Consider the following 27,229-nt stretch of genomic DNA (forward strand, 5'->3'; position numbering starts at 1 on the left):
GGCAGATATCTTTCGTGTGACTAATGTCACCACAAATCATACATTTTGCAGCTATATGGCAGTTTCGAGTTCCATGGCTTAACGATTCCGGCATTGCGTAAGATTATGGATTCCTTCATGTCTCTTGAAATTTTCCCACTTTATTCGCACGTTAAATAAAACACATGCTTTTTCCAAACATTTCAAATTATTTACTTTGGTACGATCAAAATGTACTAAGTAATTTTCCTGGTGTATTCCAGTTTGATTAATTTTGGCATTTGCCTTTCCTTTCATCAAAATTACCAGGTGATTCTGACAAACAATCTTCAATTTCCTCAATAGTTTGATAATTTGAAAGACCTTTCAAAACATCCTTAAACGGTCTCTCGTTTTTGGCATCAAAAGAATAAAATTTATACAGTCAGTCTGTACAGTCAATTTCAGTCAAATACTGTAAAATATGTTTAGGCGTCGTACACAAATTACGTAACGCATGAAGGGGGGGGAGGGAGTGGGGCTGAGTCTGTGTTACTTATTGTTACATAGGGGTAGTTGAGACCGTTACGTAACTCTGACGTTTGCTCAAAATTGCGAATTTGGAAGGGGGGGCAGGATGTCCAGCGTTACGAAATTTTTGGGGGGGGGGGTCATATCGAACGTTACTTATCGTTACATAGAGGGGAGGGGGTCTGAAATATAGGTTTTTAGCCTTACGTAATTTGTGAACGACGCCTTATGGCCATCAAAAGATTCCGCCAAAATACGAATTTCGCCTTGGCGGCCAATTTGAAAATTAACTTTCACATCCGACAGAAATGATGAAAGTTCTGATTGAAATGCTTTAAAATTTGCTACAAATACCACAATAGGTGGAACTTTAACCTTCTTCATAACGGCTTTATGCTCAGTATGAGAAGTTTGGAATTCTTGATCATACCTGTTAGTAGAAATTTCAGTGTCACTTGGAGGAGATGCCTCACGTTTCCTTAAAGCCGCATCAAGCGAGCTTTTTTATTTCTTCCAGGCATAACTGGAAAACTTCACTTCACTATAGAATTGAGGTAGAAATATCTCAAACCAAATATACTCACTAAACACTCCTTAACGTTAAAAACAAATTTATTACTTTGCGTTTCAACAGGTAGTCTTTTAAAAAGATTGCCTGTTGAAAGCGAAAAACAAAATTTTAATATCTCTCGGTAGTCTAAGACTTAGCCTCGAGCTGTTGGTAAAATGCGACCGTACTGTAGGACAGTTCAAGTCGATCTGGTATATTTATACCTGTTTCCTTCCATTATATGCTGAAAACAAGAAGAAAGTTCAACAATACATGCATGATACACACGCTGTACGGATTTCGATTCAATAATAATAATTTATTTATGATGCCGAGCACATTAACGGCTATTTGCATCTTAATCAAATATAAATTTTACAATAAATTTAATGACACAAGAAAAGTAACTCAAATCTATCTAAGTATAATATCAAATTTCTTTATAAAGGTTAGATTCTTTAAGAAATTTTAATAAATTGTTTACTCTATCAAGATTATCACTCAAACTTTGGCTATCGATTTTATGTTTGGCTCGCAAAATTTCATATTCTGGGCAGTGCATAATTATATGCTCGACGCTTAGTGGCAGATTGCAAGTTAGGCATTGAGGGGGCTCTTCTCGCTTAAAAACATACTCGTGGGTCATTTTTGTATGTATAACCCTGAGTCTGGTAATCATAACTGAATCTTTTCTTTGCAAGCAATAGGAGGTGTTCCAATGCGACACATTAGATTTGATCGATCTTAATTTATTGTTTTCAACGTTTTTCCAGAGACGTTGCCATTTATTTTTCACAGCTCGTTTACAAGCTGTTATTTGATCACTGTGTGTTGTGGTTGTGTGTTTTAAGGGAAGGGCGGTGGCTTTCTTTGCTAGTTTATCGACAATTTCGTTTCCTGGTATTCCTTTGTGGCTTGGAATCCATAGAAATCTGATAGTTTTGAGTGTCTGTATAGTATGTTGCAAAAGTTTGTGTATTTCTTGTATCAATGCATTTTCCGAAAAAGGATCTTTTATCGCTTCCAATGAGCTTTTCGAATCCGAAATAATTAAAAATTTATTATGTAATTCGTCTTTGATGGCATATTCTATAGCGATTTTTATTGCAATAAGTTCCGCTGAGTAAATTGATGTTTGATTGGGTAAACGCATTTGCGTTTGATAAAGTGTACTGAATACAGCACAGCCAACGTTACTAGCAAGCCTTGAACCATCTGTATAGATAAGATAAAACCCATCATATTTAGAGATTCGTTCCAGGAACTCTTTCTGGTAGATTACAGAAGATGTATTTGATTTTAAAGTCTTGCTCATAGAAAAATCTACTTTCAGTTCTCCAACATTCCACGGGGGGTTAAGGTGGAACCCACGGTAGTAAACATCTTCAATTTCTAAATTGTATGTGGAGCATAACATTTTGAATCGCTGTTCTATAGATTTAGAATTTTTTGATGAGGATGAATTATCACGATTAGATAGTTTATTGAATAGCACATGATCTGGTAATGCCATTGATTTTATTCCGTATACTAGTGTGTGAAGATCTCTTCTGAAAGACAAATTCATCATACCTGCATCACAAAGTAAACTAACGGTCGGACTAGTACGAAATGCACCTGTTGCTAATCTAATACCCAAGTGGTGAACTGAGTTCAGTTGTTTCAATCGTCCCGGGCAGGAGAGCATAACAAAATCATGACTCATCAATAGTATATTAAGCTATGAGGACTTATCGTGTTATTCGAAAGATATTCACGTCTCAAACATGCATATGAAAATATCATAACATTTTGATATCATATCTCGATATGCCTTCAATAAGATATTTGAGTTGATTTTAAATATCTGATTAAAAGTAAATTTTTAAGTGAAAATTGTTCGTCATTGATTATTTATAATATATTCAGTTATGCATTCAGTGTTCAATAAGTTGAAAATATTGAATCGGTCATTTTCGAGATTTTCAATGCAAATTATTGGTTTGTTATTGAAATATCAAGCTTTGTTATTCATATAGTCTTGGAGGAACAATATTCTGGTATTATTTTTTGTTATTTTACCAACTATGTAAACCATATTAAGATCAAAATGAGGTGTATTTCCAATATCTGGTTGTGATATTATAATGATATTTTGTCCTGCTCGGGGTGTGTTTGACGCCGAGTTGTATACAATGTTTCCATATTCTAGCCTTGACAAAACTAGTGTGTTATGTAAGGTAAGAAGTATTTTTATATTTGACCCCCAGTTTGTGTTTGATAAAGTGCGGATTATTTTTATGGCTCCCAGAGCTTTAGTTTTAGCGTGTTTCAGGTATCGATCCCAGTTTAACCTTCTATCAAAAAACATTCCCAAAAATCTGTGGGTATTTACTACCTCAATTTCCTGTTCGTAGAGAGTTAAATGAGGGTTAGTATTGCAGCTTGTTTTACGACAGAAATGAACAACTTTGTTTTGCTGACGGAAAAACGAAATCCTGTAGTTTCACTCCACTTTTCTAAGTTATTTAAGGTGGTCTGCAAACGCTGTTGTATTTTTGTTAGGCTTGATCCGGACGTATAAACTGCTACATCGTCCGCAAACTTGTATTTCCTAACACCTTGCGGAATACAGTTTTTCAAAGTGTTCATTGCCACTAGGAATAGTGTCACACTGAGCACTGAGCCTTGTGGGACCCCATTTTCTTGTGTAAATTTTGGTGAAGACGTATTTCCAATTGCTACACGGAAACTTCTATCTTGGAGAAAGTTATGAATGAACCACAGCATGTTACCTCTAACTCCGTAAGAGGAAAGTGTTTTCATTATATTAAATCTCCAGGCAGTGTCATAAGCCTTTTCAATATTTAAAAAGATACACACCAAGTGTTCTCTTTTATGAAAAGCTTCTTGGATATCATTTTCTAGTACAGCCAAGTTGTCTATTGTATTTCTATACTTTCTGAAACCCGATTGAGTGTTATCTAGTAAATTATTGGATTCAAGGTACCACATTAGTCTACGATTCATCATTTTTTCGAGGACATTGCAAATGCAACAGGTTAATGATATTGGACGATAGTTTGCGGGATTTAACGGGGTTTTGTTAGGTTTTTTAATTGCTATTACAATTGATTCTTTCCACTGTGCCGGAAACAAACGCTGATTCCATATATTATTAAATACCTGCAGAAGATAGTGGTGTGCATTTATTGGTAAATTTTTGAGCATATCGTAGTGTATATTATCTGGGCCAGTGGAGGATCCCTTGCAGCTTTTCAAGGCGATTTGTAACTCTTGCATTGAAAAATTAGCATTTTTCTTTCAAGCTAAGAGATATATTAGTCTGGTATTGGTTCCAGTTAGCCGAAGAAGTTATCCAACGGGGGCGTCTTGTAGTATTTAGCATTTTCGAAAGCGGTGAGATTATAATTGGAAGATGGTCACTCGAGCATAAGTCAGAGTGAACAGTCCAACAGAAATGGTTAAAAAATGGATAGGCATGGAGTACCAAATGAGATATCAATGGCGGAATAGCTATTATTTACCACACTGAAATGTGTGGGTGAACCATCATTAAAGACGTTCAAGTTCCAGTCGTTGATGATTGATTCCAGCATTTTTCCACGGGTACTGTTCTGTCTGCTTCCCCACATAACATTGTGAGCGTTGCAGTCAGTGGTTATGAGAAATGGAACACTTAATTGTTGTATAAGATGATCTATGTCTGTTCTTTGGGTTTGTTGGTCTGGGGGTAAATATAGTGAAACAAGTGTAAATTCAAGTGGGTAAAACATTTTGACCACCAGAGCTTGTAAGTTTGTGTTGAGGTTCAATTCTTTGGCATAGAATTCGTTTTTTACACATATGGCTACACCTCCTGATGCCCGCATGTGAAACTGATCAAGTTTATAGACAATTGAATAGTCTTTAAGCGTAGGTGCCCTAGAGTGATTAAAATGACTCTCTTGGGTGCATATTGCAAATGGGTTGAAATCTTTCATAATCAATTTTAGTTCGTTGAAATTATTGTAAAATCCATTAATATTCCATTGTAAAATGCAATTATCCATTGTGGTTGTGTTGAGTAAGCCAAGAGGTTTGAGCAATTCGAAAAACTAGATATTATCTATATCTATCTCATCGACAAATATCGACTGAGATATTGCTTGCGATAGATTACTGAGGTTTCTAATTGAGTTAGTAGTGTTAGGATCAGGTGTATTTTCGTTTATTCCGTAAATCATGTTGTTAGTCGTGTTAGTGGTACCTGTATTTATCGAACTGTATCGTGAGTCATTCTGAAATTGAGCTTCTGTCTGCTGTTGATGTCTATGCTGTGTAGTTGCAGTTGCATCTAGTGAATCGCTGGCGTGATTCGATGAGTTGTCTTCGGGTTGGAGATTGGATGTCCTGGTGTTCATCTGAGTACTGCTGTTAAAGTTGCGTGAGTTACGTTCGGTTCTCTCTGTACGTTGGTCTCTAGTGGGGTTCTCTGCTTGTCTCTCTTTGTTGATATTGTTTCGAATTTTGAGTTGACTAGAGAACAATTCTCTCAGCCGAGGTGGATTTGGGTCTGGTGCTTGCGATCTTCTTTTTTGTCTTGCTTCACGATGAGTAATCTTCTCGATTACTCTTAGTCGCTGGATCTCGAGTTCATCGATGTATACTGGGCAGTTCTTAGATAAGGCGTGGTGGTCTTCCCGGCAAACAACACACGTGGTTTTTTGTTGGCATTCAGTCTTATCGTGGTATAAACTGGCGCAGTTAGCACAAACTTGATTTCCTTTGCATTGATCCTTCTTATGGCCAAATTTCAGACAGTTCATGCAACGCAATGGAGGTGGTACATACTGTCGGACTTTACAGCGATGAAAACCGGCATCTATGGAACCAGGGAGGGTTCCCAGATTGAACGTTAGAATGAACGCTTCTGAGTCTACATACTGATCACCCTTATGGCGCTTGATTCGTTTGACATCAATAATGTGTATGTCTTTCATTTCCTCGACGATTTCCTGGTCGGTATGCATGTTGAGGTCTGGGCAGAAAATTGTTCCACGTGTTGTGTTTAGTTTTCTTCATCTATAGTTTATTTGACACGGCACAAATACAAGTCAATGTTTAACGGCGCCAATTATATCTGGTAGCTTACTTTCTAAAGTATCTTAATAACTAAAAGCAAATTTTTTATCCTCGCTGCCGACTACGAGCTGAAACTAAATCTAACTTAAAGCGAGAATATTTTGCATTAAAAGCACAGGTTTGCTGTTTGATGGTTTTCATTGCCATGGGTAAGCAGCATATTAAATTTGTTCCGCTGCTGGGCCAAGATATTACGGACTGGCATATTGGGTTGTTTCCATCGGGCCTTGAGAGTATCGTGCGGGTCTGATTGCTGTTTCCGGATCCGGGGTCTTAACGTGTTCTTGTCGTTTGGTTGGATGTAGGCGGAAGGGGATAGGACTAAACTGGGGCGTGGATGGATTTCAGGAAAACGGATATAAGGGACATGTAGGATAGGTCACGGCTCGCCAAGACATCACGAACAGGAACAGCCGGCTGCCTACCTTTGGCCTGCAGGGAAGCTATTAATCTAGACCTGGCGTCACGGTGTACAGGGCATGACCAAACAACGTGCTCTATGTCGTGATAACCTTCACCACAGGCACAGATACCACTTTCCCCGAGCCCAACACGACGGAGATGCGCGTCAAATCTATAGTGATTGGACATAAGCCGGGACATCACGCAAATGAAATCCCGACCTACATCCAACCCCTTGAACCACGGGTTCGTCGATACTTTGGGGATTATGGAATGTAACCACCTTCCCAATTCCCCTCTGGTCCAAGCATTTTGCCAACTGATGATCGTTTTCTGACGTTCAAGTGCGGAAAATTCATTAAAAGCAATTGGTCTTTCATAAATATCACCGTTTGTTGCGCCCACCTTAGCCAAAGAGTCCGCTTTCTCATTACCCGGTATCGAGCAGTGAGAAGGGACCCACGCTAAGGTAATCTGAAACGATTTTCCGGATAAAGCACTCAGATGTTCCCGTATCATCCCCAGGAAATACGGAGAGTGCTTAACATCTTTCATCGATCGGAGAGCCTCAATGGAACTGAGACTGTCCGTAAAGATGAAATAATGGTCCGTGGGCATTTTTTCGATAATCCCTAGGGTGTACTTAATTGCAGCCAATTCTGCGACGTAAACAGAAGCAGGATTATCGAGGTTATGGGAGACGGTTAAATTGTTATTGAAGATACCGAAGCCAGTGGACCCATCAAGAAGTGATCCGTCAGTGTAGTACATATTGTCGCAGTTGATGTTTCGATATTTATTGGAAAAAATTTTAGGGATCTGCTGCACGCGTAAATGATCCGGGATTCCACGAGTTTCTTCTATCATGGATGAATCGAAAAACACAGTAGAATCAGAAGTATTTGATAAGTCGACACGATTTGGAATATTCGAAGAAGGGTTAATATTTTAGGACATGTGATTGAAATACAATGTCATAAAACGGGTTTGAGAATTAAGTTCGATTAACCTTTCAAAATTTTCAATCACGGGACGGTTCAAGACCTCACATTTGATTAGAATACAAGAAGACAGGCTCCAGAAGCGGTTTTTCAATGGTAGTACTCCAGCTAAGATCTCCAAACTCATCGTATGGGTCGATTGCATGCAACCCAAGGCGATACGCAAACAACGATATTGTATTCGCTCCAGTTTGATTAAATGTATGTTTGCTGCGGAGCGGAAGCAGAAACACCCGTACTCAACAGACAGTATCGTTGTTTGGTAAAGCCTTATAAGGTCACCTGGGTGGGCTCCCCACCACTGTCCGGTTATTGTACGAAGAAAATTCACTCTTTGTTGACATTTTTTCATCAGATACCTCACGTGACAACCCCAGGTGCCTTTAAAGTCGATCCAGATACCAAGATATTTGTGTACCAAAACCTGAGAAATCGTTTTACCCATTAATTGTGTTTGAAGCTGAACAGGTTCATGCTTCCTAGAAAAAACTACTATCTCAGTCTTCTCCGGAGAGAATTCGATACCTAGCTGTAGAGCCCAAGCAGACAAATTGTCCAAGGTATCTTGCAATGGTCCTTGCAAATCGGCAGCTTTGGCTCCTGTAACAGAGATTACACTGTCGTCTGCAAGTTGTCTTATCGTGCATGAATTTGCCAGACATTCGTCGATGTCATTTACATAAAAGTTGTAAAGAAGGGGGCTTAAACATGAGCCCTGGGGAAGACCCATGTAGCTAATGCGAAAAGTTGCCAAATCGCCGTGCGTAAAATGCATGTGCTTTTCGGACAACAAATTGTGCAAAAAATTGTTCAAAATTGGAGAAAATCCTTGTCGGTGAAGTTTACCCGAAAGAATGTCAATAGAAACGGAATCAAAAGCCCCCTTAATGTCCAAGAACGCAGACGCCATTTGTTCTTTGCGAGCATACGCCAGCTGAATATCTGTTGAAAGCAACGCAAGACAATCATTCGTCCCTTTGGCACGGCGGAAGCCAAATTGAGTATCTGATAGTAGACCATTTGATTCGACCCAATGGTCTAAACGACGGAGTATCATTTTTTCCATCAATTTCCGGATACAGGATAGCATTGCAATCGGCCTATAAGAGTTGTGATCAGAAGCTGGTTTCCCTGGTTTTTGGATGGCGATCACCTTCACTTGCCTCCAATCCTGCAGTACAATGTTTTGCTCCAGGAACTTATTGAACAAGTTCAACAAGCGCCTCTTGGCATTGCCGGGTAGATTCTTCAACAAGTTGAATTTGATTCTATCTAACCCAGGTGCGTTATTGTTACAGGACAGGAGGGCAACTGAAAATTCTGCCATCGTAAAAGGTGATTCTATCGCGTCGTGGCCCGGAGACGCATCGCGAACAATGTTTTGCTCAGGAACAGAGTCCGGACATACTTTCCTGGCAAAATCAAATATCCACCTACTTGAAGACTCCTCGCTTTCGTTGACCGTTACGCGATTCCGCATTCTTCGGGCTGTGTTACAAAGAGTGCTCATTGATGTCTCCCTCGACGTCTCGTTTACGAACCGACGCCAATATCCGCGTTTCTTTGCCTTAGTCAAGCTTTTAAACTTGGTATCAAGCTCCGAATAACGTTTAAAGTCGTCGGCATCGTCTGTATCCCGGAAGGTCAGATACGCGTCGGATCTTTGCGTGTAGACATCGGAGCACTCTTGGTCCCACCACGGAGTGGGAGGCCGTTCTTTGATCGTTACGCCGGGATATTTCTTCGTTTGGGCTTGCAACGCGGCGTCGAGAATCAAGCCCGCGAGGAGGTTGTATTCTTCAAGTGGTGGATGATGTTGAATCGACTCGACCGCTTTTGAAATCATTTCCTCGTATAACTTCCAATCGACATTCCGTGTGAGGTCATACGGAATGTCAATTGGTCGCATGCGAGTTGACCCGTTATTAATTGAAATAAGAATAGGCAAATGGTCGCTACCGTGAGGATCAAGGATTACCTTCCATGTGCAATCCAACCGTAGCGACGTCGAACATAAGGATAGGTCCAAAGCGCCTGGGCGCGCTGGAGGTTTCGGGATACGTGTCATTTCACCGTTGTTTAAAATAGTCATGTCGAAGTCATCGCAAAGGTTATAGATTAAAGAGGAGCGGTTATCATTGTATGGGGAACCCCAAGCCACGCCATGAGAGTTGAAGTCTCCCAAAATCAAACGTGGCGAGGGAAGAAGTTCTATTAAATCAAAGAGCAGCCGTTGCCCAACCTGTGCTCTGGGAGGAATATATATTGAGGCAATACAAAGCTCTTTACCTTGTATTGTCATTTGACATGCGACAACTTCGATGCCTGGAGTCGAGGGGAGGTTAATACGATAGAAAGAATAGCACTTTTTATTCCCTAAAAGTACTCCTCCATATGGGGTGTCTCGATCAAGGATAATAATTTTAAAATCATGGAAGTTGAGATCAATATTTGAAGTAAGCCAAGTTTCACAAAGGGAAAATGCATCGCATTTGTTTTTATTTATCAAAACTTTAAACGAATCAATTTTTGGTAAAATACTTCTACAATTCCACTGTAAGACAGAGATAGAATCCTTCATATACGCGGTTGAATTAGGCATCGAAGGATACAATCGCTGCAAGGAGGGGCCATTGGGCAGTCAACTGCCTCAAAAATGATCTAACTGTTGGGAGGAATGCTGTAAGAAAAATTTTAATTGGATCGGGTACATTGAAATTTTCAAAAATCCAGTCCACAATGTCAGAAAATTTCACTAATCCAGAGTTTGTTTCATCAACTGGATGTGCAAAAGGAACAACTGGGGTTTTAGATGTTCCTGGCAGTGCTGGGAACTCCTTCTGGGACTTTAAATTTGCAAGCCCAGGAGGAGTTTGCCTCGGTTTTTCCGCAGCACTGTTTGGTTTGTTCGTACTTTTCATTACACTTTGGGAAATCTTAGGACCTTTACGGGGAAGTTTAGGAGAAGAAACATTTTTCCTCTTTCTAGACTCCCCAGGATTGGCATAAGATGTTCCCGCTGATGAATAGTCAGAATCGGTTTCATCAGAGGGCAACAGATCAAAGGGGTTCGATGTTATGGTAGAAGTGGTCACGGTCTTCTTCAGCATCTCAGCGTAAGAACGCTTTGAGCGCTCCGTAAGTGACCGCTTGATTTTATCTTTGCGCTGCATGTACACCGGGCATGTGGAGAGCTCATGCTGGTTTTTCCACAGTGAATACATTTTTCAGCATTAACACTGCAAGAATCTTCCGCATGAGTCTCCCCACACTTGCTACATCGTGCCTTATTGCAGCAGTAGGCGGTTGTGTGGTCTAACTGCTTGCAATTGGTGCAATTCATAACACGGGGTACATACAATCGCACAGGCAGACGAACCCGGTCGATCGAGACGTGGCTAGGGAGTGCAGATCCGGCAAACGTAACGCGAAACGAGTCTGACGGAGTGTAAACTTTTTTACCGCCGACGAGAGACATGGACCGCAATTGCTTACAATCCAAAATCTTCGCCTGTGTTTCGGTATTTTTGAAGCAACCGGTTGCGCTCTTTAGGATACACTCGACAGACAGACTCGAATCGGTTATGACACCGTCGATCTCCACGTCTCGTGCGGGTATGTAAACGCGATACTCGCGTGTGAAGAGCTCAGAGCAAGCGATAGCATTGGCCTGTGCCAGATCACTGACCACGACACGGAGCTTGTTAGGTCGGACCTTGGAAATTTCGGTCACGGCCTTGTACCCCTTCGTCAGGTCTTTAGAAATTTGCAGTATGTTTAATCGCTTTGAATTCACTCCTGCCTTTGGACGAAAATAAACAGTATAGCTGCCCTGTTGAGATCAGTCCGGGTAAAGCCTGGGGCGAGGGGGGACTGGAGAATGAACAGGGGAGGGGGTAACAGAAGGGTCAGGGTCAGGGGGGTTCGGGGATATTGGCACGGGAGGCGAGGGATCTACATTCATCGCGCTAAATGTAGCGCACTAGCGCCGACAAGAACACGTACCTCTTTACTTCTTCATTCCAGCAGTGGTTGTCCGATCGTTCGAAGCTGCACCCAATACAGCCACCACCAGTGAGCTGGGTGTGAGATCACTCAGCACAGCGACACGGACTCGACTGTCAACTGATGGCCTTGAACTCGAAAAATAATACACTCTTTTGTTTGGCTATTCGTACACACGGACCGGATTGTAATAGAACGACCACTTTGCACGTCCGTTTCTGTCGAGTGTTCGACGCGGAATGATGTTGTGTTTAGTGTTGGATGTTCCTTTATTTCAACCTTTATTGTTTCGCCTAGTTTGGTCTGCTTAAGTAGTTTTACTGCCTGTTGTCTGTCTACGGTTTTTAGTAGTAATCCGCCTTCTTTCGTTCTGGTGATCGAAACGTTTGTAGTAATGCTGTCTATTGCTTTCCTGATGAAAAATGGGGAGACAGTAGTCATTGTCTTTTTTCCATCGGTACGGTTTAAAACAAGATAGCGTGGTCCATTGTGAGTTGGTATTGAATCCACTTTCAATTGTTTCGTGAACTGGTATTCTCGTTGCGTTTCTCGTGTTGCCGTTCTTTTGTTTCCTTTGTTTCCTCGATTGTTCCCTTTCGTATGTGTCTGTGTCCAATCCAAATCTTGTTGGTCCAAGTTCAGGCCGTTGAACCTGGATCCGAAGGCCCAAGGCGGATCTCTACCGCCTGAGTCCTCCGTCATCTTCCAGCGGTCACACCTGTGTAGCTACTTTATTTCACTCCAATCACGTATAAAATCTTATAGACAATATGGAAAAAATCGGTTTCAAGAGTTCCAATCAAACGATGTTTCTCTCTCGTGAGCTAAAACCGAACTGATTTCGATTCAAGCAATTAACAAGGATCAAAATCCGTACGGCACAGTTTATGTTGAATAAATATAATTTACACTATTTACCAGGCAATATACAGCTCGAAAATGACAAAGACTTAACTTTTCCATCAATTTCAAGAAGATTCACAGAGTAAAACACGTATATCCCACTTGAAAAACGTTTTCATCTGAAGAACGTTTTCTTAGTAAATTCTTCAACGATACAACGAAAAACAACTGAAACCGATACACGATTGATTTTTCATTTTTTAATTTGATGGCCTACTGACGCATAGTTTAATTCAACAAAAGGCCTACAGCTCAACGGACGTGTACTAGGGTGGGCAAAAAATTAATGTTCGCTCCCATGCACTTTTCGTGTTCCTTATGGGTTTCATAAAAACTGTGTAACTTTTCAGATCGATCGATGAAACGCCCGATTTGCGCCCGATTTTTAAAGTTTCCATACGATTTTATATGGGAAAATTCACTTTTTCAAAACTTATTCTCTAGAAATTCCCAGTTGGGTCCTGAAAATATATCGGTACATGATATTTGTAGGAAATTTTCCTGGGAAAAACTCTTCTGAAGACCGTAAGGCCCTACGATGCTTGTAGAAACAGCTATTCACCCCAAACTGATTGAATGTCTAACGGACGGCTCACAATTGAAATTTTCCAGCAACACTGCTACAGCAAGTATTAGTATTAAAAATAATTTCGCGTGGAATTAATTTTCAAAGTGTGATTTTTGCTCATAGTATCTTCGGGGAAGCCTCCAAGATAAATTCAAGCGATATCATTTCTCATCACATGGTTGAATTTGCAAAAGCAGCATCCTGCAGCAGTATTGCTAGTAAAATTCAATGGTGAGCCGTCCGTCAGACATTCAATCAGTTTGGTGTGAATAGCTGTTTCTACAAGCATCGTAGGGCCTTACGGTCTTCAGAAGAGTTTTTCTCAGGAAAATTTCCTACAAATATCATGTATCGATATATTTTTAGGATCCAACTGGGAATTTATAGAGAATAAGTTTTGAAAAAGTAATCTTTCCCATATAAAATCGTATGGAAACTTTAAAAATCGGGCGTTTCCCGATCGATCTGAAAAGTTACACAGTTGTTATGGGACCCATAAGGAACACGAAAAGTGCATGGGAGCGAAAAAATAACACCATCGCTTTTTTACCATATAACAGTGTCCCAGTCGTACATGCAACTATCATATGAATTATCATTTTTATAATGCTTAAAACCGAAGAAAACGTCAAGGTGTACGGATTTCGATACTGTACGGGTTTCGATCCAGCATGGTAATAGTTTTCATAGAGAAAAATTGTAGTTACAGCATGCAAATGCATACAAATTTCTGGTGCAAAAATAAGATTTGTAAACTCTCAACTTTGCAGCCCTTCCTTTGGCAGAAATATCACCGAGTGAAGGTCACATAACTTTTCTGAATATCGATTGTCCAAACTTAGGTGAAAAAACATCCTGCCAAGCTGTTCCTTCTTTGTTCGCTTCGAAACCGGGTCGTGTTTGTATTGTTCCGACCAACGCACGAGACCAAAGATCGGCTGGAAAAAAAGCGAAAAAAAAGATATTAATCACCGACATCTAGCCGTAAAAACATACATCAACTCGGCCTCAAGTTGGCGAACCAGCGAAAGCCGGCCGTTAGTGGAGCCCACCCGCTCTGGTGGTGCCAAGAGATGAATAATACCAACGCACGAGGTTGGGTTGGCACGGCTAAATGGATTTGGATTGTGGTCCGACATGCCGCGATCGAAGCCGCACCGGCGAACCTTTACCAAAGGTGTCAATCTGGATGGAAGGCAGATTTGCGATAGTGATCTTAATCGTGCCAGACAAAGTGGCAGCAGAGCGGACCTCGGGCATCCTCCGGGGGAAGGTTCAAGCTGATGCAGCTCTCAGCGCAGCTGGTGGCGCGGTGGTGCGACTTATTTGCGGATAACGATCTTCTAATGAGTTGCTGGACGCGCTTCGTGTGACTCAAGGTGTGTTGTTCAAGTGCATTGACGAGAAATGGAATTCGCGGGAATAGTTTTATTGAGCCACAATGCAGATCAAATATAATAAATGATCAAATCATGTCTCTTATAGCATTTTGCACTAGATTATTTCTATAGTGGAACACTCAGCCAAGATTTTACACCATTTATCTGAACCACGCCAACAACAACCGGCGTCACCCTGATGGAATTCAAAGAATTCCTATCCTACCCACACGTCCTGCCGGGATTCCCTCGGTTGGCTCTCAAGGCTCATTAAAATATGATTCCGATGCTTGTTTCCCCACTCGAATTCGATACGCCATTCTTCGGCTGACATTTGGATTCTCTCACTCGACAAGAAAAGAAAATAAAAAAGAAACGAGGGTGATTTTCCGAATTACCTTTTGTTGTGTGCCATGCCAATGCCGGAGCCAACGCAACGGCTGGAGCGGTAATCTTCGGCCCATGAGAACACAAAGATAATTGGGGAATTATGGGTGCCATAAGTTGTGTCGGTTTTCGGTGGCTTTTCGAGCCTCCCTCGTGTATGAGTTGCTGCTGCTGGTGATGGAGCAAACAGTAAAGTCTTAAGGAGCTTAGGTAGCTTTTTGCTGGGGCTCTTTGATGTTATCGGAACTGAACCGTAGAATGTGTAAACAGTCTCATTACTGTTTGTTCGATAAGTAGCTTTATTCAGTTGTTATTTAGACGTTTGGAGACTAACGATTTGTTTTATGGGTATGTGACTTTTAGTTCATCAGTCACATACTTTCGTCAAACCAAATGATTATTTGTTACTTTAAATTTTAAGTTATAATACTTAATTTGGTTTTTAATCCTGCTTTTAAAACGTAACTGTAGCAATTATCCAAAGTTTAATTTGATACCTGAACTTATTTTGATAACATGATTGATGATCTATCACAACTCTCTTTGAATAACAAGCGTTTAAAATCAGCAAAATTGTGCAATTTTGTGGCTAGAACTGCATACATTTGTGCATTCAAGGAATAGTAATAATAGTTTATTTTGTTTTAAAAAATCGGTAGGAGAATAATCAAAAACTTTCGAAAAATGTTTTGTTTTTTTTAACTGTTTTTAGCTTTCAGGAAAACTTTTGATACATTTCGTAACTGTAATGTTATGTAAGAGTGAATGAGTGTTTGAGAGCATAGTTGAGTAGATGAAGGAGAGTGGGAGTGTTTGTTAATAACTCCGAGTAAGCCGCTGGTAAACGATGTATTTTTCGTCAAATTTTAAGTTAAATTAGGGAAAAGCAGGAAGCATATAAGTAAAAATAAGTGAAATTATTTCACTTCAACAAGCTTAAAAACTGCATATAGTAGATATCAAATCGAATAATCGAATTGATACAATATAAATCTTCAGTTTTTAGTTAGGAAACGGTCACCACAATAATGGGCAAAACCGTGAGTAAAACCATCAGCCCACTGCTTTAAATCGTACCGAGAAAAATGTTGGTCAAAGTGGCAGACTAATCGATCGGAACGACCGCAATTGAATTCCGTCCGAAATTCCATTCCTCCTTGGAACGCGTCCCAATCGACGCCACACCGTCTGCCACGACGACCGCGTACACACACTTGAGTTCGTCCCAGCCAGCCCTTCAGTTTTGTTGGAGGGTCTTCGCCACAACGACGTATCGGCCGAAGCGACCGCGATCGCATTCCTAAGTGACAGATTTAAACACCTCACGCACAGCTGGAGCATTTCATCAATTGCTTGCGTTCTTCCGCGTCGTCGTGCCGTCCTGCGGGATGACCCGGGTAGCAGCATCCCGAAGTGTCCCCCGTGGTTGAGGCGGCTGCAGCTGCGACGATTGAGAGAAGCAAAAAATAAGAAACACAGACCCCAAATATGACTGGCTTTTGTTTCGCTGTTGCCGTTTCCAGAGTCCCGAGCGGTTACACAATAATAAGAAAAAAATTAACGAATGATTTGAGCTCAGCGTGAAGTTTTTATCATTTTCACACTTTAAAGGCGTTTTCACGCCCTCTCTCTCAAGACGGTGGGGAACCGGACGAGAGACGGATGAGCCTAGTGATGAGATGACTTTAGTCACGAAGCGGTGGACCAAAACCACAAAACGCGGGGTTGGGGAAGCGAACCTGCGCCTCTGCACGCAGCGGCGTGAATAAATTCATCTTTTATTTCTAGAGAGATTAAAATTAATATGCTTTGAGTTTGGAGATTATTTTCGGCCGTTCCTTCTGGTTCTCGTTCATTAATAAAATGAAATTATTATTTATGGTGGTTACCGAATTCTTTCTTCTCCGCTTTGGACCCTCTGCTTTCGGCTTTGTGTTTGGCACTCACGGCTATTGTGTAGTTTGTTAATACTCTTTTTTTTCTCCCTGTTCCACGGCAAACCGTGGATCGCTTGCTTTGGGACTTATTGTGATTTCAACAAATATTTTGAAATTCAATCACGATGATAAGTTGCTTAATATCTAGCTGTTTTGCTGAAGACGAAAACTTTACAAATCTGCACTTTTTGTTCTAAATCAAAATATAGAACGGTTGTTAAAGAGAAAGTTTTCCGAATTATCGATTTCCTCAACGGTGCGAGGATGGCCGGCACCGTAATCGAGTTTCAATGTCGTTTAAGTTCGATTTTATTTTTCCTTCGGTTGTAACTGAGTGACAGCTGTCTGCATGATCCAGTTAATGGGTGGCGAAGCTAAAACCTGCATCAGTAGAGCGCAGATAGTAGATAGGGCAAAACGACAATGGCAGTTTTCCCTTTCCACTTCAGCATCCCCAGTATCCAACAGCTTTTTTCGTCTCTCACTCTCACAACTGTCAACAAGTTCTAGTCCCAGCTCCAACTCTCGCTCGGTTGACTGGAGGTATCCCTTTTTCCACTTTAAATAATTACGAGCGTCATCGTCATCATCATCGTTCTCCATTCGCCGCAGTTGGTTTGCTGAACCGGAAATGGAAATGGATCGCTAGATGGCATCCATAGTAGCCGTCGTTGTTTCTCAGGGTTTGGAGTTTGAGTGAGAAACCATTTTCATTAATTTCCGTACCGAGCCAGCGAACGGGGAAGTGGGAGTGCGTTCGTATCAGGAGGCCGGCAGAAACAAGGGACAGCAATAATGAGTGCGGAATTGTTTTCACTCAGATTTTTCCCCGCATTTTCCTACTCGGGACGGATGGGATGGGAGATGTCTGCCCGACGAGTTTGTGTACCTCTTTTTTCTTGCCTGCTCCGGTCCGACAGTCGTCGTTCTCCTTCATTGGAAAATTGAAATGAAATAATGAAGTGTAGTTGACAAACGGAATAGGGTTGGACTGGGAATGTCAGAAAGTGGTCGGGAGTTTGTGTTTTAATTTTGCTTATATACTTAATGAACCTCTCGGAAAACTCGAAACGCACGAATGACGGCTACTTAATGGAATAATTATGTGGCAGTAAAGTATAGGACAATTGATATAATTATGCTGCGATCGATTTCAGGCTGGCAGCAAGAGGGTAAAAAGTTGGTCGCACTAACTTTGGAGGAAAGTTGGTCACGGTAAATTAATACATGAAATTAAATCAAGCAAGGGAATTAATTTCATACGGTATCACTTTATGAGATCGTTGCTAACTCTGAAATTTTTTAATACAACTTTATTCTCGGAACAAATAAATTATTTCATGTGAGAATTGCTGAAGATCGGAGAATATTTCGCAATTTCGAACAGGTAAAAAAATCGTGTAAAATATAAAATAAATTGTCTACACCAGGGTTGATATTTGTTGACACTCTTGAGTGAAAATGAAAAAAAGCATCCATAAACGTTATTTTTTTACAATCCTTTCAGAGTTCTCCCTTCCCGCTTTTTGCATGGAAGTGAACTGTCAAAACACCTCATTATATTTCATGCGATGGAAGCAAGACAACAAAATCAGTTTATCAGTTAACGAAGATTGTCAAGGCACCAGGTCAGTGTCAGTGAAAAAGTGTTTCGGTGAGGTTTATTTTGGTTGAGTGGACTGTTTGTTTTTCTTTTTCGCTTTGAAGTGAAGATCATTTGGTTGGATTTGTCGTCAAATTATATTCCGTAACCGTGAACGATGCGCGCGATCTATTTCATCTGAGTATAACAGCACGTTGCTAGGACGAAAATCTAGTGTATCTGAAAAAGTGCTGCGATCATTGGAAGTGAAAATTGAAAATGATTGGCTGTGATTTTCGAAGAATTTTGCTGGGGAAAATGACTTTTATCAGCACTGGTCTACACGCAAAAGTTGAAGTCTTGTACAATCATTGTGTCTTCCCAATTCGCACAAATGTTGCACAGAAATCGCACAATAAATGTGTGAAACGCATAACGCAACAGTTGTACTGCGAATACATTGACATAGATTGAAATCAGAATATGTATCATATACCGACACTTTATTTCTCACATCGAGTGTATTAGTGACTGCTCTTTCTCTCTTGCTCGTAGATTTTCCATGTACGTGCGACGAGACTAGACACGTCACATATAATTTGCAGGTTGCTTTTTCGCTTCTTTTTCGGTTCGGGTTGCGGCGCGCAAGACGATGTCTCGTCGCTTTACGAAATGAGCGAGACAGCACGGGTGTACGGGTGTACATACTAGATGCCAGTGTTGTTAGTCTCACTCATACTGTCGATGCGTGCTTGCTGCTATTCAGAGGAATGCATGAAGAAGAAAAAGTATCTCGAAAGCGTGTGGGCAAAAGACTTGAAAAGCGTAGCATATGTCTCGTCCTCAAGCAGAAAGAATGAGAAAGGTTTTGCTTCTCGCTCGCTTTGCAATGCTGCTTGATACCAGTTGGAATTGTTTAGGTGTAGTAGTTTGGAGCTGCCAAATACATTGGAGAAACGCTAGAGCATTAATTGCGTTATGTCCAACACGCAATCATTGTACAGGCTCCGAATTACATCAACAATTGCGCTAAAAACGCACAATTTTGTACTAGTTTCGCACCATCCAACTTTTGCGTGTAAGCACAAAAAATTTCTATACCACTTGGAACATTTCAAAATAACAAGCGATGGTTGCTTATTTTATGACCAAACGAATTCACTCTATCTTTTTTTTTTAGTTTTAGTATTCTCCAACCAAATCAATGAATACGCAACCGTTTGTATTTTTTTTTTTGTTATCATTCACGCAAAAGTTGGACTGTGCGTAACCACATCAACATTGCGTCTTTCTAGAGCGTCTTTTGTACTGTTTCGGACCCAGAACAACGAATGTGTGTTGTTCATAACGCATTTGGTGCTCTAGCGAATGTTCAATGTATTGGACAGCTCAAAATCAAAACACTCTTGAAGTATTAACCGGTGCTAGTATTGCCATGATGATTTGTACTGGCATTGGTAATATTTTTCAGAGTGATGCTGCTATCGTTAAAGCAGTGCAATCAGTAATCAATACTGATGAACTTGTTATTGACTAGGGTAATGCAAATGTGAACTGATCGATTCACTATCATGAACCCGATTCACTATCATGTCATTCAAAAACAACATCGAATCAATAACAATTAAAAAGAAATTGGATTTGTTTAAAACATTTTGCATTTAACGACGACTCTGGTTTCAATCATATGCATTCGGTTCCACGTTACTGGTACCAGCGTCAGTAAATTCTGTTGCAACGAGGCTCGCTGTTGGCTGTTTCGGTTGCTGACGGTGATTAGGGATGCACGAGCTTTTGATACGCACTGACTCGTGAAAGTTGCCAGCGGTTTTCTGAGCGTTCCAAAACTTATCGTTTGCCCAAAAATCGAAGTCTACCGAAACATTACAATTTTGTGTGTATTAGGGGCCATCTACATACCACGTGGACAGGTTTTTAACGATTCTAGCCTGGTGCCGGTAGGGTCCTTGAAAAGAACCGATTTTATCGCAATGTCGTTCGGCATCCTCGCGACATGCCCGGCCCATCGTAGTCTCCCGACTTTCACTGCAGCTCGTGGTTCATACGCCTACGCCACTCTCCGCTTTCGCTTCGTACTCCACCAAATATTTTCCCAACACTTGCCTTTCAAATACGGCCAGTGCGCGTATGTCGTTCGTGAGCAGCGTCACGGTTTCGAGTCCATAGAGAACTAATTATGGATTTTTACATCGTCAGTTTCATACGGCGGCGATGCTCCTGGATCGAAGCGTCCTGCGAAGGGCAAAGTAGGCTCGATTTCCAGCTTGAATACCTCCTTACTTGTGCTTTTGTCGGTGGTTACTAGAGCGTCTTACCCGGGACGTCCCGGGATGGATTCCCGGGAAATTTCAATTTCCCGGAATTCCCGAATCCCGGGAAATAGTTATTCAAATCCCGGGAAGTATTTTCTTCAATAAGAAATATTGAAAAATCGATATAAAATTACAGACTCTGTACACTGTTGTGCAATGGTGAATGAAATTGTATAGCCATGTGCTCATGAATGACTTTTATTTTCTCAAATATATTTTGATTCGTGTAAAAAATGCGATTTGCCCATTAGTTGACATTTAACGCACATTTACTTCATCATTATGCGACGATTCGAAAAATACCATTCTTCCAAAACACAAAGACTAGATTGGAGAAAGTAGAATATGAAAGGACTTTTACAAGTGATCGTAGTTTATAGGAAATGCGATTATTCATCAACTCATCATCACGCAAGGAGTAGGAGAAATGCTTGCGCGGGAAAGTAGAATATGAAAGGATTTGCACAAGTGATCGTAGTTCATAAGAAATGCGATTGAGAAGAGCAATATACCCTACACCAACGCACTCAATTCATTCATCATTTCATCCTCGCGCGAAGACGCAAGAAGTAGGCGAACTCCTTGCACAAATAAAAGATCGCCATTGTATCACCACGCGAGGACGAGACTGAGGAAAATAGGATCAGCGCATATAAAAGGACGTACACAAGCGATTGTAGTTTGTAAGTTTGATTGCAGCAGACGAAGTACACAAACAAGGGAACAAACAGAACTTCTAATAAGAGATTCCGCACGTGAATGAAAAAATTTATTAGTTTGTCACCGCCGTAAACAACAAGTCGAGAATAATCATATTGAAAAAGGTTGGTCTGTCATCCAGCAGCAGTTTCGAATCTATTATTACAGATAACCATTCATTATTGCAGAAATGGCAGGAGTTTTGCAATATTTCAAGAAGGTTCCCGGCGATAACGAAGCGCAATCCTTGAAATGTTCACAGCAACTCTCGTGCAAGGGTTCATCTACCAGTGGCCTTTTACAACACTTGGAGAGCTTGCTCAAAATCACCGTAAAACGACCATCCTCTGAAGAGGCGGTAACTACAAACCCAAGTCCTCGTAAAGTGTCGAAGCTAAGTAGTCATCCTACAGGATCTTTGTTGATGCAGTTTGTGAAACAAAAATTACCAGCCAAACTAATGAACTTTATTAAATTTTTCGAGAAATGATCATTTTTTTATATTGTTTTAGGAATTCGATTCCTTTTCTCATTATATGTGACAAAAATTAATTCCCAAATTAAATGAATCGCAGTTAGTTTACGTTTCTTTCAAAAATTTCAAAATTTCCTTTACTTCCCGGGATTCCGGGATTTCCCGGGAAATCATTTTTATATTTCCCGAATCCCGGGAAGCTAAAAAAAACAGTCGGGAAATGGATGCTCTAGTGGTTACCAGAGATTTATGCCAGAGATTTATAGAATTATGCGTACTCCTCTACCGCTTCGAGTTCGTCGCCATCCATGATCACCGTCCGTGGGGGGCGAATGTTGGTTTCTTTCGAGCCTCTTCCTTTCGTATACTTGGTTTTATCCGCATTTTTTTGTTGGGGAATTACGTTGTCCATTGATGTGAACTTTTGTAATATATCCCAGTCAGTTGCTATACGTGTCCCCTTGCAAAATACAATGACCACTATTGTTGAGTGATTAGGTACGTGCACTGACACGCTCCCAGTCAGGTAAAATATGGTTTATGAAGCCAATCACCGTCACACGATTCGAGGACCAAATCTCTTTAGGCTGTAAACAGCCACTGCCAAGAAACCTTGATCAGCGTTTAAATAATGCACTACAACTGCACAGCAGATGCTCCGATGTCTCGCTTTCAATGTTCCAAAAGCGACAGATATCATCCTGTACCCAGCCAATGTTCTTTAAATGATATCTACTCGGACAGTGCCCCGTTACTAGGCCAACGTATGTACAAAGAGCTCTTTTGTTGAGCTCAAGAAGCTTTCTCGAATGAATCTCGTTTGGTGTTATAACTCATTTAGATTGGGAACACTTTTCGACAACCAACCAATTGGTTATCACCTTTTGTTCCTTCCAGCGTTGAAGCTCCATTTTTACTGCACAGTTCGATATACCACAGAAAGGTTCTGGGCCGATAAACTGTGAGTTACATTAACATTAATTCCAGTGCCGAAGATTTTTGCACAAGTTTTTGTACCATCCAGTCTCCATTCATACTTATCACTAGCCCTCTTTTAAAAAAGTTCAGTATAGTCAGGTGACTCACAAGGTAACCTGACAAGATAGTTTTTGTTTTTTTTTAGCCTCAAGGCACTCTTTTCTGCTTCTAGTTGATAGTATTCGTACAACGGCAGCAGATGAAGAATTACATCAATAGCTTTTGACGGGGTGCTTTTCATTGCTCCTGTTATAGCAATGCACGTAAGTCATTGAACTTTATCTAGCTTCATTCTAGCGGTGGACTCTTCGGTAACGCATTAAGTCTAACTCTTCCAGCTTCCACTTTCAGTCCGGCGTAGATTGCCACCGCCGTCGTTGAGTTTCTCGTTATAATGTCCAGGTCGTCTGCGAAGCCTATGAGTTGACTACTTTTGCTGAAAATCGTCCCTTTCGTTTCAATGCCCGCTCGTCGGATTACACCTTCAAGGGCAATGTTGAACAACGTGCAGGCTCATCCATCTTCTTGTCTCAACCCTCTGCGCGCTACGGAGCGATTCGAGAGTGTTCCCGACACGCACACGTACCACATCACTCGGTCTAAGGTAGCTTAGATAAGTCGTGTCAGTTCATCCGGGAAAACGTAGACGTGCATTATTTGCCGTAGCTGGTATCGGTCGACTGTATCATACGCTGCCTCCCAGTCAACATTCGTATTTTTTAATTGAATACCACATTCGCATTATTTTCAGAAATTGCAGGACCTAGAATTATGAATAAGCATCAAGTCTTTTTTACGAATGGAAGCAAACTTCTACTAACCTCAGATCAGCATTTTAAAGAAAAAAATATAACCATTGACGAAAGTTGTCAATTTAATTCTATATCAAATGCATAATCTGAAAATGAAGGTTTTCGCGACATTTGAGAGATTTGGATTTTCGGAGTGTAGACGAGAACATTATTCTTTTCGAAGGCCTAGGCTGTACGATAAAATCCGAAATAAAGACTTTATAAAACTTCCTGCGATAACGAGAAATGGAATAACAAATGTCTTAAATCTTAAATTAGAAACCAATATTTATATCTTATATGAGCGTAGTGTATCATATCATAGGAATAAGTGACTTTCCTCCTGCGCACACTAGTAAACGTGTATAGCCATGTAAAGTTGCTTCAGTTTCATCCAAACTACAAATGATTGCATCTCGATGTTCACAATTTTTTAAATTCTTGATCACGAGTTAAAAGTATATTTAGAACTTAATATTAAACATCAAATAAAAGTTCAACTGAAAATTTTTCCAGCTGTTCAAAACGTAGCATTGCAAACAGAACAGCGAATTTTTTATGTTTTCTGCATCTGCAATATCTGCAATATCTGCATCGCTAATTGTGTTACATTTGCACACTGTGGGATCAGGTTTTGCTTCAATGCTCCCCGAAAGCTGTGAAAGCTTCTTATTTTTCGCAAATCTGGGTTCAACGTACAATTGATTATATATTTTAAAGAAAGTGTGGACGGAAGCTTCGCAAGCAAGAAAAGAAGCTAAGTAAGCATTGCAATTTGCTCTAAAATTAATTTATTTACACCAGTTAAGACGCACTACGAAAAGTGTAAAAATTATGCAAAGTTGTCGATGATTGTTGCTTTCCTTTGAGAAATAAATAGCGATACGAAAAAAGAGGAATAGAGAAGAAGGAAAAGCATGGAGAGAGAGATAAATTATCCAGAAAGTAAAATATCCCATGTCTAAAACATACTTTGGTCAAAACGCTACAGTTCAAGCAACCAATAAAAAATCGCACTCAGTATGATTTTCATGGAGCTCCGGGGCTTTCATTTGAGGATGCGAACATCAAAATCGGAATATGCGTACTGTAAGAAGGGTGTTTTTTTGTTATTTTTTTTTTTGTTCGATTTTGATATACTACACATATAAACAACATATTTACACATCTATACATACAGGCACACATTCACATACATACAGAAATTGTTCAGTTCGTCGATCTGAGTCGATCGGTATACAACACATGGCCCTCCGTTTGCCTTAAAAGTTAAATGTCTCATATAACAAATACTATATGATCAATATCTCAAAATCTAAGCCAATAATAAAAAATCCATTACGTAGCATTCTGGGGGACCACAGTAGCTTTCGTTTGCGTATAAGATCATCAAAATCGGATATTGCGTTCTGTAAGAAAGGTGCGTTATTTTTTTGCGGCACATACATACAGACAACATACATACACACACACATACACACACATACACACACACATACACACACACACACACATACACACACATACACACGAACAGACATTGCTCAGTTCGTCGAGCTGAGTCGAATGGTACATACGATTCGGCCCTCCGGATCTTGGATCTATTTTGCGTTTTTGGACCAATTTTATAACCTTTGTTTAGTATAACAAAGGTAAAACTCGGATCAGGGAACTGCAAGTTTATTAATTTTTTTAGTCAATCGACAACAGAATGTGCAAGCTGAGAATCGGAGGCCGTTTCTTGCCGATATCGACGTCCTTTACGCGCAGCTGGAGCGAGCATCCTGCCCAAAACATGACGTCAAAAACGTTATCGGAGATCTCAACCCCAGGTTGGTCAGGAGGAGGAGTTCAGACCGGGTATTGGAAAGCTCAGCGCTCACTGGTTCACGAAAGAAAATGGCCTTCGACTCATTGACTTCGTCGCCTCCAAGAACATGACCTGGATATCACCACAACAGACTAAAATACAAATCGATCACGTTTCGATTGGCGGAAGGCACTTCTCGGATATTATTGACAGCCGATCCTATCGTGGCGCAAACATTTATTATCTCTTGATGATTGCTACCGTCACTCGCTACGATATGATCTGGAGCGACCTAAACTCCCCGAAGTCGCTACTGAGTACGCGCAAAGCCATGAAGCATCGCTGTCGGAAAAGGGAGAGCCCACCGAAGTCCCTCTGGGCGACTGCAAGAGTTCTGTGAAAGCAGCCATTAACAACGCAGCGGAAGGTGCTGTTGGATTGGTCGGGAGGAATCGACGTAACGGCTCAAACGATTCTAGACAAGAAGAATGCAGCGCGGGCATTGATGCTGAAGCAAAGGACCCGTCATAACGCGAGTCGATACGAACAAAAACGAAGACAGCAGACCAAGCTTAGGATAATGACTGGAGAGCGACACTATACCGACGACTTTTCTCTCTTTTCACTCTAACGGCCTCATGCATGAGCTGTTCATGAGAGCTCACATACAGCTACAGCTTACACAAGGCAAAGAAACTGTCTTGTGTTGCGTACGACAGCTCATTCTTGCGCATGTATTTTTTTCTTTCATTACGATTTAGACTGAGTAACTTTCTGGCGTTTCCGGGGTTCGGATAGATTAACTTTTTAGCTTGCCTACAACCCTGTACCTGTTGCAATTGGGATGATATTTCTAGCCTTTCCCAAGTTAGTAGTTCGCTTTTGATATCGGAATTAGACGTAGAGGCGGTTGCTGAACAGTACAGCAAACTGAAACGTGAAACAGGAAAGGTTGAATTAAAGGTGAAAGAAGACCAAATATCTGATAGCAGGGGGAACCGAGCGCGATAAAACTCACATAGGCAGTAGTGTAGTGATCGACAGAGATGAGTTTGAGGTGGTTGGCGAATTTGTGTACCTCGGAACATTGGTAACGTTAGACAAGAACTGCAGCAGAAAAATCCGCAGACGTTTTTTAGCTGAAAGTCGTGCCTACTGAGGTTGAGGTTTGGCAAACTTCGTTTCGTACCAAGTGCAGTCACTTTAATGGCCAAACAAAAAAAATACTAGTCTAAAATTTATCAATAAAGAACAACTGTAGCGGTTTGGAGTATGATCGCAGCAAATCATTTTCGAATTGGCCTTTTTTGCATGGATTTGCTGATATATTTTATTTTATAGCTGGCCAATTATGAGAATGAACTGTATACTGGGTTCCATGACACTTTACAATGCTAGGCAAGGCTCAAGTGTCCATTCTCTAGGCTAATATACCTTTCATTGTCTGCTGAATTTATTAACTCCATACAAACTTTTCGATTTATTTGTTTTATCGGTTAAAAACCGTTATTACTTTTTCCTATTATAACTGTTATCAAGCATCTTTTGATTTATGTTATAAAAACTTTCGATAACATTGTTTTCTGGGTCTAGAAAGTTAGACGAAATCTACATTTTCTGGTATTTTCTGGTAGTTACTAACTTTACGTTACATTTCATGTGCAAAAAGAGATACTACAAAACTTTGTATAAAATTTAAAAACGAAAACGATTTAAAACATTGAGCAAAAAATGGACATCGACACTTTAAGCAAAGAAACAATTATAATTTTAAAATTATTCCAAGTACTTACAGGAAAAACTCCACCAAGTGTAA

At 40.6% G+C, this 27,229-nt stretch overlaps 2 protein-coding genes across 4 annotated transcripts in view; one reads left to right on the forward strand and one right to left on the reverse strand.

The window, feature by feature from the left end:
• LOC129723352 (SOX domain-containing protein dichaete) overlaps positions 1–27,229 on the forward strand; it is a 189,475-nt gene that overhangs the window by 34,246 nt on the left and 128,000 nt on the right. The gene's annotated exons all lie outside the window — the stretch shown is intronic.
• LOC129720576 (uncharacterized) lies at positions 5,137–6,051 on the reverse strand. Its single transcript, XM_055672064.1, has one exon. The coding sequence runs from the start codon at positions 6,049–6,051 to the stop codon at positions 5,137–5,139; it is 915 nt and encodes a 304-aa protein (XP_055528039.1).

The sequence above is a fragment of the Wyeomyia smithii genome, chromosome 2 (genome assembly GCF_029784165.1).
Source record: "Wyeomyia smithii strain HCP4-BCI-WySm-NY-G18 chromosome 2, ASM2978416v1, whole genome shotgun sequence".
NCBI classification, from domain to species: domain Eukaryota; kingdom Metazoa; phylum Arthropoda; class Insecta; order Diptera; family Culicidae; genus Wyeomyia; species Wyeomyia smithii.

What these genes read in the sequence shown, in the direction of transcription:
- LOC129720576 (XM_055672064.1), bottom strand. Translation starts at nt 6,051, where the DNA reads ATGCATACCGACCAGGAAATCGTCGAGGAAATGAAAGACATACACATT.